General features: G+C 28.5%; 1 protein-coding gene across 1 annotated transcript; it reads left to right on the plus strand.

Annotated features, from left to right (window-relative positions):
• Nucleotides 1-258: 258 nt before the first annotated feature.
• LOC111678597 (protein extra-macrochaetae) lies at nucleotides 259-12,523 on the plus strand. The gene is made up of 2 exons (XM_046952849.1): nucleotides 259-1,429; nucleotides 12,461-12,523. The coding sequence occupies exons 1-2, from the start codon at nucleotides 770-772 to the stop codon at nucleotides 12,509-12,511; spliced, it is 711 nt and encodes a 236-aa protein (XP_046808805.1). The 5' UTR covers nucleotides 259-769; the 3' UTR covers nucleotides 12,512-12,523.
• Nucleotides 12,524-13,881: the final 1,358 nt, after the last annotated feature.

The raw sequence follows: 13,881 nt of genomic DNA on the forward strand, positions 1-13,881 counted from the left end.
TTTTTTTAAAAAATATATAATTTCCCACGAAATAAAAATGCATTGATTTTTTCCCATGATGACACACAAACACACGTGTTCCTCCATGGACTTATCAAAGCGAAACCAATGAATTGCTCTCCCCTTGTGCTCACTATTTGCGCTCTTTGCGTTAGGTAGAAGAATAATTATCACTGAGAAACGAAACAAATGTTCAAATATGCTCTGTGATAGGCGGAGTTTGCTGACGCAGGTATAAAAGGCTGTGCTCTGAGCAGTAAGAGCTCATAACGAGTTTGTTACTCAAAGCGTAAAGAAGCTAGAAAAAGCAGAAAAAAATACATCGTGTTAAAATAAATTTGAAAAATTATTAAAAAAACAAGATTTATTTTGAATACAGAAAAAAATCTAAAAAATAAACAAAACCCAAACGCTTAATAAACGGATTACGGTTTAAAACCTTTCGCAGCAATTTAAACACACAGTGGATTACCAAACAGTGTTTTAAAAGAAAAATATTTTAAAGAATTAACAAAAAAAATTAAGTTTTGATAACTTGATCAGAAAATAAGTGCCAAGCAAAGAAAATTAGTAAAAAATTATTTTACTAAAGAAATATTGAAATTAAAAAAATAATTTCAAAAAAAAATTTTTCTCAAACAAAACCTCGCAATACTTTTTGGTATTTTTGAAAATAAATTAAAAATAAAAAACGGTTTCTACACTTGAACGTTTGCAATAAACAGCCTTCAAAATTCTACTAAAAGAACGTAAAGCGATTATTTCTAAAATGAAATCTTTAACGGCCGTCTGTCAAACCGGTGCCTCTATGCCCGCCATCAATCCCAATGGACGCATCAGCCGTCATCCACCACATCGTGGTGATGGCGAAAATGCCGAAATGAAAATGTATTTGTCCAAACTTAAGGACTTAGTACCGTTTATGCCTAAAAATCGTAAACTTTCCAAATTGGAAATCATACAACATGTTATCGATTATATATGCGATTTACAATCGGAATTGGAAACACATCCTGAAATGAGTAATTTTGATGCTGCGGCTGCTTTAAATTTCACCGCAAATTTGGAAAGAGTACATCATAATGGTCAGCAGCAACATCATGATGAAGATGGTGATGGCGGTGAGGAAGATGATGAAATGTATGAGGGTATACAAGAACGTTTAAATGGTTCCATGCAACAGTCTAGTCCGGCACAACGTCAACCTTTGGTTGATCGTCAAACACCAAATACTATTTTACCCGCCACACAACAACAGCAACAACAGCAGCAACAAATGATTGTATCAGCAGTTAATAATACAACAACCTCCAATTCCATAACCAACAGCTCCTCGCCCAACACTTTAACAACTATAAGCTCATCATCATCAACAACAACAGCTGCAGTCACAGCAACAGCTGCTGCCACAAATTTATCATCACATACGGTAGGTTTCCATTGCAAAAAGAATATGGTTTTGTAAAGAAATCACCCCCTACCCCACTCCTCACACATCCTCATACTGAAGAAATATTTTCTAAGGAAAATAGAGATATTTTTTTGTTGTTGTATAAAAAGTATGAATGAGAAAAAACAAACCAAGAGTTTTGCTAAAAACAAACCCTTAACAAGTACTTTCGTGGGCCAGCAGAAGGCCTCGTAAAATTGACTTGTGTTTCTAGCAAGAAATGACTGAAATATTAAGCATCTCTAACTTACTGCAACTACACTTTCGTATACTTAAAGAAATGCTGTCTTTCTATGTATGACGAAAATTTATTAAGAACAAAATTAAGATTTTGTTTTTTTTTTTTTTGTAAAATGTATAAAAAACTTTTTAAAATACCACCAATTTTCTTTTTTTTTAAGATCTAATTATTTTGTTTGATTGTAAAAATTATAATTTTAAAACTTAACGAACAAAGAAAAAAAAAAGAATTTTTTTTATAAGAATCTGTAAAATGTATTTGTTGTTACTTTTTTAAATGAGGGTTGCAACACTTTAAATTAAATTTTGATTTATTATTATTTTTTTATATTTGATCATTTTTAAAATGTGATATTTTCTTTTGTGTAATTAAGCTTTGTTTAAATATTTATAAATATATTAAAAAAAACTCTAAAATTAAGCTAAAACTAAAACAAAAAATTAATTAAATAAAAAACATTTGTTATAAAAAAAATTTGAAAAAAAAACTTTAAAAATCTTTTCATTTCGAATATAAAACCAACAAATATTAGGAAAATCTAATTTTTTAGTTTAGGAGATTTAAGGGCAAATTAGACTGAAATTGTTGATTTATTAAGTTTTTAGAATTGTTTAAACTATTGGAAAACGGGGTTTTATAAAAAACGTTTAAAAGAATCAATGAACATTAAAAATATTTTTAAAAATTTTGTTCAGGGAACAAAATTACAAAATAAATTTCAATTTTTTTTGCGAATATAATTTCAAAATTTATTTCGAAATTTATTTCTTAGTTTCTAAAATCTTTGATAATTAGTAAGGAAAAAGTGTTTTCGAAGGATATCGCAGGATATTGTATTTTTAAGCATGTAGTGACATCAAATTCTATAAAATAATTTATTTTTCTTAATAACCGTTTATTGTAGCTGAGAAATCAAAATGAAATAAACATAAATTATCTTGGGACACCGATGTCCCGTATACGTGAAAGAGTTAATTGATATTTTTTACAAAAATGAGATAAATAAAGCATTTACACGAAATGCTCAATTTTAAAAATCTTAAGATTAAACAAGTTAAAACAATTCTATGTCAACAGGAATTCTAAAGAAGAATTCGAAGGAAGTACTTCCAAAAGAATAACATTTGTAACCACTTCAAAAATAGCACTTCAATAGTGAATTTGTTTTAACCATCTTTGGAAGTGATTGATGTTCATTGACTTACAAAAAAGCAAAAATAATAATTTGTTTTTTAAAATGAAAATATATTTGTTTGTTCTGACATGTTTTATGTTAAATTTATAATTTATGTCTCATTACAATTCCACTTCCCAATAACTTCCAAAAAACCAACGAGTATTAAACATAACTTCTTGAGAAAGATTTCAGAAGTAGTTAATTTGAAATCAAATAAAAAGAACATTTCTTCTAAGACAAGCCGGTGTTAAAATTATCACTTATTCAAGTCTTTTTCAGTACTTCCATGGAGTAAATTCTACTTCTTTTTTAGCATCTTTGGAAGTACTTTTTTGTTGTTGGAAAGTTATTGCTTGTAAAATTATAGCAGTTATTTTATAAATAAATGTCGTTCTTTTTTAAAAGCTGATATCTAACATAAAGCATTCGCTTCTTTTCTCAGTACTTCCATAAAGTAAATTCTACTTCCTTTTATGCTTCTTTTGATGTTGTTTTTTGCCTTTTTGTTGAGAACATTAGTTGTTTTTTGAACTTGGGTCATGAAATTTGAAAAAAAAAACCCTTTTTGGTCGTATTTGATAGGGCAAATATGAGCTTATATATAAAACTTTTATCTCCAATTTGTCGACCTTAACATTGAGTCTTAACCACATTTATATCTTCTTTTTTCTTCGAGATATTTTAACCTGAAACCAAATTCGTATTCAGTACTGCTAAATATACTTTAGAAAAGTATATAGTAAAATGTGTGTAATTCTTATGTTAATGTTAAGATAATTTAAATCTAATTACAATTCCACTTCCCAATAACTTCCATAAAAAAGAGCATTTTAAATTACTTCTTCTGAATGATTTCAGAAGTAGTGAATTTGAAATTAAATAAAAAGAACATCTTTTGTAAGACAGGCCTGTATTATAGTTATTATTGTGTAAGAAAATTTTAGCATTTTAACACTTTACCTCTCAATGCAAAACATATTTTAAAGGAGTTAGTTAATTTAAAAGGAGGATGTACGAAGAAATACACCTAGGCCTCTATAGGGACTGTTGTGTGCTCCTCAAGTAGTGCCTAAGGTGAAAATCGAACCCATTACGTTCAGTGGCCTTCAGGAGGCCACTATTTTAAAAAAAGTTTGAAAAAAGTTCAAATAAACATTTTATAGAAATATACTCGGACCGAAAGTGTATTTAAATAGACTTTATTTAGAACTAAAGTAAACAAATGAGGTACAGATTGAGCCATAGCCATTTTTAGAAGTCAGGAGAAAAGAGCTATTTTACTTTTACATAAACAACGTCAAAGCAATAGAGCTCTTTGCATATACAACTGATTACTAAGTCTTATTCTATCGCTTAAAATATAATAGTTAATACCTTACACTTTGTATAAACTAGTGCTTACTTTTTATACAACAGCAAATCCTTGTTATTTATATATAAATTTATGAGAAAAAAATCTCACTATTTAAATTCCTATAAATGTTAACATTTTCCAAATTACAAATTTTAATAACTCTTAGATAATATTTCTAAATATACTTAAAACTTATTTACAAAAAAAAAACACATCTAATAGACCCTATAAAAATATTTAAATAAAATCCATAAATTATTTATTCCGCACCTGTTTGTGTTCAATAATATTTTAAAGAAAGAAATAAACTTGAGAAGACAGCAGAAGAAAAAAAACTGTATAAATCTCATTTTTAGTAAAAATCCCCCCATCATATATAATTAACACAATAGCAACAACAACACTACGAAAAAACCAGATTTCACCTAAAATATTTACAGAAAAAAATACATATAAATATACAAAATTGTTAAACTTGATTTTTGTGTTAAAATATAAAAAACAAAAAACATTTAAACATTTAAACAATATAAAAATAAGCGGCAAATTTTTATAACAAGAAATAAATAAAATAAAATATTAAAAACAAAATTAACGATAACCTTTAAAAGGGAGGTGAGGGAAAGCAAAAAATATGCAACAGAAAACATGATGAATATATGAAATTAATCTAAAAGAATAAAACAATCAACAAAAATTAAGTTTAAACAAAATAAAAACAATTAACTAGAGAGGCTTTACACAGTTTGGGAGGGAAAAGGGAATTTTAGAAAAAATTTAATTTTAAAGAAGAATAAATGTTTAATTTAAAAAGCTTTTTAGACTAGACTATAGGTTAGACTATAACCTGTCATATAGACTAGTCTATAAACCACATTATATACTATTAACTAGACTACAGACTTGACTGTAGACTACACTGTAGGCTAGTTATTTAATTACATTATAGACTAGAGTATAGATTAGCCCAAAGACTATAGACTAGACTAGACTATAGACTAGACTGCAGACTAGACTACAGACTAGACTATAGACTAGACTATAGACTAGACTATAGACTAGACTATAGACTAAACTATAGACTATATTATAGACTATATTATAGAATAAACTATAGACTAGACTATAGACTAGACTGTAGACTAGAAGAGACTGTAGACTAGACTAGACTGTAGACTAGACTAGACTGTAGACTAGACTAGACTGTAGACTAGACTAGACTGTAGACTAGACTAGACTGTAGACTAGACTAGACTGTAGACTAGACTGTAGACTAGACTAGACTGTAGACTAGACTAGACTGTAGACTAGACTAGACTGTAGACTAGACTCTAGACTAGACTGTAGACTAGACTAGACTGTAGACTAGACTGTAGACTAGACTAGACTGTAGACTAGACTAGACTGTAGACTAGACTAGACTGTAGACTAGACTAGACTGTAGACTAGACTAGACTGTAGCCTAGACTGTAGACTGGACTAGACTGTAGACTAGACTAGACTGTAGACTAGACTATAGACTAGACTATAGACTAGACTATAGACTAGACTAGACTATAGACTAGACTATAGACTAGACTATAGAATAGACTATAGACTAGACTATGGACTAGACTATAGACTAGACTATAGACTAGACTATAGACTAGACTATAGACTAGACTATAGACTAGACTATAGACTAGACTATAGACTAGACTATAGACTATAGACTAGACTATAGACTAGACAATAGACTAGACTATAGACTAGACTATAGACTAGACTATAGACTAGACTATAGACTAGACTATAGACTAGACTATAGACTAGACTATAGACTAGACTATAGACTAGACTATAGACTAGATTATAGACTAGACTATAGACTAGACTATAGACTAGACTATAGACTAGACTATAGACTAGACTATACACTAGACTATAGACTAGACTATAGACTAGACTATAGACTAGACTATACACTAGACTATAGACTAGACTATACACTAGACTATAGACTAGACTATAGACTAGTCTATAGACTAGACTATAGACTAGACTATAGACTAGACTATAGACTAGACTATAGACTAGACTATAGACTAGACTATAGACTAGACTATAGACTAGACTATAGACTAGACTATAGACTAGACTATAGACTAGACTATAGACTAGACTATAGACTAGACTATAGACTAGACTATAGACTAGACTATAGACTAGACTATAGACTAGACTATAGACTAGACTATAGACTAGACTATAGACTAGACTATAGACTAGACTATAGACTAGACTATAGACTAGACTATAGACTAGACTATAGACTAGACTATAGACTAGACTATAGACTAGACTATAGACTAGACTATAGACTAGACTATAGACTAGACTATAGAGTTGACTATAGACAAGACTATAGAGTTGACTATAGACAAGACTATAGACTAGACTATAGACTAGACTAGACTATAGTCTATTGACTAGAGTGTTTACTACACTATATTATATACTAGACTAGAATATAGACATCTTTAGCATTTTGAACTTTTTTGCAACAAACTGTGAACACCCCCTTCCTACAATTTTATTTATTTTATTAAGATTTACTTTAAGTGAGTGAGTGACTGACCAAACAAATTTTTATAATTTTTTTTCATACTAAAAGCGTGTGAATGTCGACAATGAAGTTGATCATTATTTTTCATAAAAAAACACTTTTATTGTGGATGATGATGATGATGATGGTCGTTTGTTGTAGTTTTTCGGTTTCTTTCTAAATAATGATGATAAAAATGTTGTTTTAAACAAAAATTTTAGTCTCGTTTTTTTTTCAAAAAAATTAATTTTTATTGTTGTTGGTTATTTTTTGTGTTTAAGTTGCGTGATGCTTTTTTTTAGTACAATAAACTACTACACAACACAACGAAAAAAAATTATATATAATACTGAATGTATTTAAAAAAAGCGAAAATGAAATAAATTTAAGTATTTGCAGGTGTTCAACATAGAAAGAAGTATATAAAAAATATATACATATATAAAAAAACAAATACGAAAAAAAGCTAAATTATAATTTATTATGAAATTTAACAAAAAAAAAATTAACAAAATTTAAAAAAAAACAAGATATAACACAAGAAAATAAAAAAAAAAAGAAATATGATAAAACAATTTCGCAGCTTTACATAGTATTTATAAAAAACAAAATTTTTTACAAATTTTTGGGAATTTTTCCTTAAAAAAAAAAATTATAAAAAAATTTGTTTTTAAAAAACATTTTTTTTTACAATTCTCTATGTTTCTAGAATCAATATTATAAAAAGTACATTTCTAAGAACGAAAAAGTACTAAAAATTGACCTTCATTAACTCCAGCCTCTATAAGATTAATTTCATGTTTCAAAGTTAATTTTTATAGAAAAATAAAAAAGTACCTTTTGAAAAATGAAAAAAGTACCAAAAAAATTCCTTTTATAAGTTCATATGTATATCTATGTTCAGTGTTATAGAAATTTCAAAAAGTACCTTTTGAAAATTTCATTAAAAGTATATTTCGGGGAATGAAAAAAGTACTAAATATTGATTGGATATAGATTCCCTTTTGCTCCAGGCTTTCCATAATTAATTTCATGTTTCTATGTTTAATATTATAGAAAATTGAAAAAAGTATTTTTTGAAGAACGAAAAAATTCCAAAAATGTCCCCATTTATATGTTTTCACTAACTCCTGGATCTTTATGCTTAATTTCGCACATCTGTGTTCAATATTATAGAAATTTAAAAAAGTGCCTTTCGATGAACGAAAAAGTACCATAAGGTCCTATTTTATAGGTTTTCAATAACTTAGGGAGACCTACATGTTTAATTTCCTGTTTAAACCAATGACAACACATCCATTCGTAAAGAGTTGTTTTTGTTCTGCTTTGTTTTTATAAACAAGCAAGAGTAAAAACAAAATTTACCGTATGATTATATGTTTTGTTCTTGTTGCTTAAAAAATCTCAATTTTAATGACTTTTTTAGAGGTTTTCTCAGATTTTTGCTTAGATCTCCGTTGTTTGCGGATATGGTTTTAAATAACGTACTTCCCTAACGTATGTTTTATAGAATGATTGAAGATTCGGATCTTGCAGATATATAGGGTCTTCTGAAAACTATTTTATTGCAATCCCGGGGAAAAGAGTTACTACCAGTACCTACCTCTAGTCTGTCCGAATTATAAACTTGTGATGTCGTTTTACTTCTCAGCTAGTCCTAGGAATGATTTGAAATGGACCTAACCACAGAACCACATAATCTGGTACTACGGGTAGCCAGCTGCCTGACTGGTCAATTGGTTGAGGTTCCTTCGGCATCCATGTAGTGATGATGCACGGTAAAGTCTATAGTTCAGAATAAGTTCGGTGCTGTTACTGATGACAATAAATACCCCACAGAGGAGTGACTGTGGGACTAGTAAGATGGTTTTATGGTGTTAGGATGAATGTTGTGGTATACACAACTCATCTACCCATATACCTACAGTGAGTCTGTTGCATGTTTTTCTCTTATGAATATATCGGATAAATGGGAAGTATGCTGATCTAAATAGGGATGGATGAATGGTGGTAATTCCATTGAATTTTCCCGTCCTTGTCCCGGTATGTTCGAAGTAAACTCCTACATACCAGATTTTGCACACTGTGTCCCTGTGAGTAAGAACAAAGTCTTGCCTTTTTTGTTAGATTCGTACTTCGGTCTACCGATTTCGTATCATCTTCGTTATTGTAAATGGAAGTGATGTTCTGCATCTCGAAGTTAAGCAAATGGTCAGCAATGGTCAGAGATTAGATAATTGTAGTACTTGAGCAAAATGCACTATATTGGAGCGGAAATTCCGGTCCATATATGTAAATTGCCACTGGTGTGTAAGAAGCACAATGGGGCCGTAGTGAGTCGCAGAGTCAACCATCCAGTGGTTGTAGAAGACCACCGTGAAATAAGGCCGCCAAGGCAGGTGTTCACGAAAAGCTTCATCGACATTTATACAAAGACATACAAACAGATATTTGAACACAAACATAACTATGTCTGGGTGTTGTTTAAACGGACAAAAGGACATCGCTAAACCCACTACGATAACTACACGAACGTGAAGATTATAACAGGCTATGAAAAATCTCGATTTAGTATTAACTATGATATCAAAAGTATTTTATAAAAATACAATTTAACAAAATTTTCTTATCACCTTTTGCACTGTCCCAAAAAAAAAAAAACAAATAAATATTCTTACTAAAATGACCTCATTTCATGCATTGTTAAATTTGTATTTACTCGTAGCGGACATGTAAATTAAACAAAAAGAAAAAAATTAAAATAATTTAAAATAAAATACAAATCAAAAATAAATTATACATGTGTAGACTTAAAAAATGTACATACATGTGTTAAATTTATTTCAAACTACTGTATAAATGTATTGTAATTTAAATTATATATGTATATGTTTATATATATATATCTTTTATTTTCAATGTATTATTGTGTTGATCATCTGTGAACAATACCTTACAGTGCGTTTACATACGTTGTTTGTCTGTTAGACTGACAACTCATAAAAATATATATTTTTTTACACAAAATCAACCATAAATTTAAATTTTATGACAAAAAGTAAATGAAAAAAAAAAAAAAAAAAACAAAAACTTGAAACACAAAAAATTCAGCATCATTGTCTCACTCTCTGACTGTGTCAATGTGCAAAATTATTCTGATTTTTTTTGGCATTTATTTTTTAAACTCATTAGTAAGGCAGACTAGGGCGATCGCATTTTTATATCCAACACCACTGTAGTGAGGAGGGTATTATGCGCTTGTGCTGATGTTTGTAACACCCAAAAATATTGGTCCTACAACCAGATTAATGTATACCAATCAGATCAGAATCACTTTGAGAATCGATATAGCAATGTCCGTCTGTCTGTGTGTCTGATTTTTTGCCATTTTTTTCAAACTCATTAGTAAGGCAGACTAGGGCGATTGTATTTTTATACCCTACACCACTATATTGCGGAGGGTATTATTTGTTTGATTGTAACACCCAAAAAGATTGGTCCTTAAGTACACCAATCGGATCCGAATCACTTTGTGAGTAGATGTAGCAATGTCTGTCTCTCTATGTGTCAATGTAAACCTTGTGCGCACGCTACATTTTGTTTTGGTTTTAACAAAAACCTAATCTCGGTTAAAATAATGTAAAAATTATAGTCTAGTCTATAGTCCAGTCTAAGGTGTAGTCTATAGTCTAGTCTAGTCTAGTCTATAGTCTAGTCTATAGTCCAGCCTAAGGTCTAGTTTATAGTCTAGTCTAGTCTATAGTCTAGTTTATAGTCTAGAATATATTCTAGTCTATAGTCTACTCTATAGTCTACTCTATAGTCTAGTCTATAGTCTACTCTATAGTCTAGTCTATAGTCTAGTCTATAGTCTAGTCTATAGTCTACTCTATAGTCTATAGTCTAGTCTATAGTCTAGTCTATAGTCTATAGTCTATAGTCTAGTCTATAGTCTAGCCTATAGTCTAGTCTATAGTCTACTCTATAGTCTACTCTATAGTCTAGTCTATAGTCTAGTCTATAGTCTACTCTATAGTCTAGTCTATAGTCTAGACTATAGTCTACTTTATAGTCTAGTCTATAGTCTAGTCTATAGTCCACTCTATAGTCTAGTCTATAGTCTAGTCTATAGTCCAGTCTACAGTCTAGTCTATAGTCTAGTTTATAGTCTAGTCTATAGTCTAGTTTATAGTCTAGTCTATAGTCTAGTCTATGGTCTAGTCAATAGTCTAGTCTATAGTATAGTCTATATAGTCCAGTCTAAGGTCTAGTCTATAGTCTAGTTTACAGTCTAGTATATATAGTCTAGTCTAGTCTATAGTCTAGTCTATAGTCTAGTCTATAGTCTACTCTATAGTCTATAGTCTAGTCTATAGTCTACTCTAAAGTCTAGTCTATAGTCTACTCTATAGTCTAGTCTATAGTCTACTCTATAGTCTAGTCTATAGTCTAGTCTATAGTCTACTCTGTAGTCTAGTCTATAGTCTAGTCTATAGTCTACTCTATAGTCTAGTCTATAGTCTAGACTATAGTCTACTCTATAGTCTAGTCTATAGTCTAGTCTATAGTCTAGTCTATAGTCCACTCTATAGTCTAGTCTATAGTCCACTCTATAGTCTAGTCTATAGTCCACTCTATAGTCTAGTCTATAGTCTAGTCTATAGTCTAGTCTATAGTCCAGTCTATAGTCCAGACTCTATAGTCTAGTCTATAGTCTACTCTACAGTCTAGTCTATAGTCTAGTTTATAGTCTAGTCTATAGTCTAGTTTATAGTCTAGTCTATAGTCTAGTCTATGGTCTAGTCAATAGTCTAGTCTATAGTATAGTCTATAGTTGAGTCTATAGTCTAGCCTACAGTCTAGCCTATAGTCTAGTCTATAGTCTAGTCTATAGTCTAGTCTATAGTCTAGTCTATAGTCTAGTCTATAGTCTAGTCTATAGTCTAGTCTATAGTCTAGTCTATAGTCTAGTCTATAGTCTAGCCTATAGTCTACAGTCTAGCCTATAGTCTAGTCTACAGTTGAGTCAATAGTCTAGTCTATAGTTCACATGGACTTAGAAAATGATTCTAAACCTATATTTTTGGGTGTTGCAAACAAACGCATAATAACCTCCCCACTATAGTGGTGTAGGGTGTATATTTGACTAAGAAAAATCTCATTATGTTATCAGTTTTACCGTTTTCGTTAATACTCATACTATTTTCGTTAATTTTTTTTTATTTCTTTGCAAATTGTTCAAACGCCATTTATTTTTATACGTAATTTTGTTTCTATTAGTTTAAGCGCCATTTTTTTTGTAATAGCAGAACTTTGCACTTTTGTTTGTTGCTAATGTTTTTTTTTTGTTTTGTTTTCTTATGTGTAGTATTTAAAAATAATTTGTTTTTGAACTGCAAAATAACTAACTGCAACAACAATAATAAATAAATTAAAATAATTTTTTATATTTGAAAAAAAAAAACAATACAATCATATTAAAGATTCACTTAAACTAGAGTTAATATTATGAAATTGTATAAAAATGAACACGTGCATTATTATAGGAAATTGTTATTTAATGAAAAATTTTTTTAGAAAAAAAAACAGCAACAAATTTTACAAAGTTTTTTTTTCTAATAATAATTTATATTTTTCTTAACTTTTCTTTGCAGTTAATTAATGAAAAAGTTTTGGACAGCAGCAGCAGCAGGCAGTCATGTTAGATTTTAACAATAAAAGTAAATAAATAAAATAAATAATATTTTTAATAATTTTAATTAAAAACCAAGAATTCCTCATTTAATTAAACAAAAGCAAATACTTTATAGAAATGAAAAAATAAGCCGGCAAAGATGGGGTTTAAAAAAAAACTAAAACTGAAAACAAAACTCGAATTTTTAAAAACACCCTACAAAGCAGCCTTGTTTTTTAATAAAAAAATTTATTTAGTTTTTAAACTATTTTTTTAAAACTTAATTATATTTATAGTCTTAGTTTAGAATAAAAAACAAAAAAACATTGCAGACCTTAATTACAAAAAAAAAAAAAACTAATTTTATGCTTAATTATTTATAATTTCATGATTAATAATAAAACTAATTTATTGCAAAATTTAATTTAAATGAAAAAAATTAAACAAAAATTAGTTTTTGCAATAAAAATATTAAAAAAACTTGGCACAGCTTTAATAATTAAAAAAAAAGTTTTTTAAATTTTAATTTTTTATTTCTTTAAATTTTTATATAATTTTAAGTTTTTTTTAAGCAAAGCAATAATTTACTATTAAATCCATTTTAAATCCTATTAATTTTAAAAAATTTTTGTTTAACTAAAAATGCAATTTTATTTTAATCCTTTTTTTAAGACAAAAATTCCTATTATTATTTTTAAAAACTTAAAATAAAAATTGCTTTAATATATTTTCCTTCCCTTTTTTTGTAACTAAAACTTTGTTTATTTTTTTATTTAATATACATTTTTTTAATTTTTATATGTTCTGTGATCTGTAGCATACATTAACTTTATAATAATTATTATTGATTTTTTTTTTGTAATTTTCTTTTATGTACAAAGTGTATAATAAAGTTTTTATATTATAAATTTCTTCTTAAAAAAAACTTCTTGTTCTTTTAATAAAATTTTTTTAAAACAAATATTAAAAACTCCTTTAATAATAATTAAAATACTGGAAAAGAAAATACATATTAAAAAAAATAAAATAAAACAAAACGAACAAAAAAATATATTATTTAATAAATAAAAATAAAATAAATATCTAAAATATTATTGAAAATAAAAAACAACATTTGTTTTTCTTTAAAATACACGGGGATCTTGAGTTCGCATCAAAAACACAAAACGAGCAATTCTGAAAAATCTGCAATACATTCGGTATTGAGATATTGTGTCCTGACAATGAAGAAAACGCCTATTTTGGTTCAAGAGAACAAAAAGTAAAAATCTTCACTTAACTTACAATATTTTAATCAACTCGAAATAACTTTCGGATTTGAATGAACATTGTCTGTCCGTCTGTCTACTATCAACCGATGATATATCAGCAACTACAATACTTTTTAAAACAATTCAAAAT

Source organism: Lucilia cuprina, chromosome 5, assembly GCF_022045245.1.
Source record: "Lucilia cuprina isolate Lc7/37 chromosome 5, ASM2204524v1, whole genome shotgun sequence".
Taxonomy (NCBI): Eukaryota; Metazoa; Arthropoda; class Insecta; order Diptera; family Calliphoridae; genus Lucilia; species Lucilia cuprina.

Coding starts and splice junctions, on each gene's coding strand:
- LOC111678597 (XM_046952849.1), top strand. CDS start 770: ATGAAATCTTTAACGGCCGTCTGTCAAACCGGTGCCTCTATGCCCGCC. Junction 1,430..12,460: donor CAAATTTATCATCACATACG/GTAGGTTTCCAT, acceptor TTTTCTTTGCAG/TTAATTAATGAAAAAGTTTT.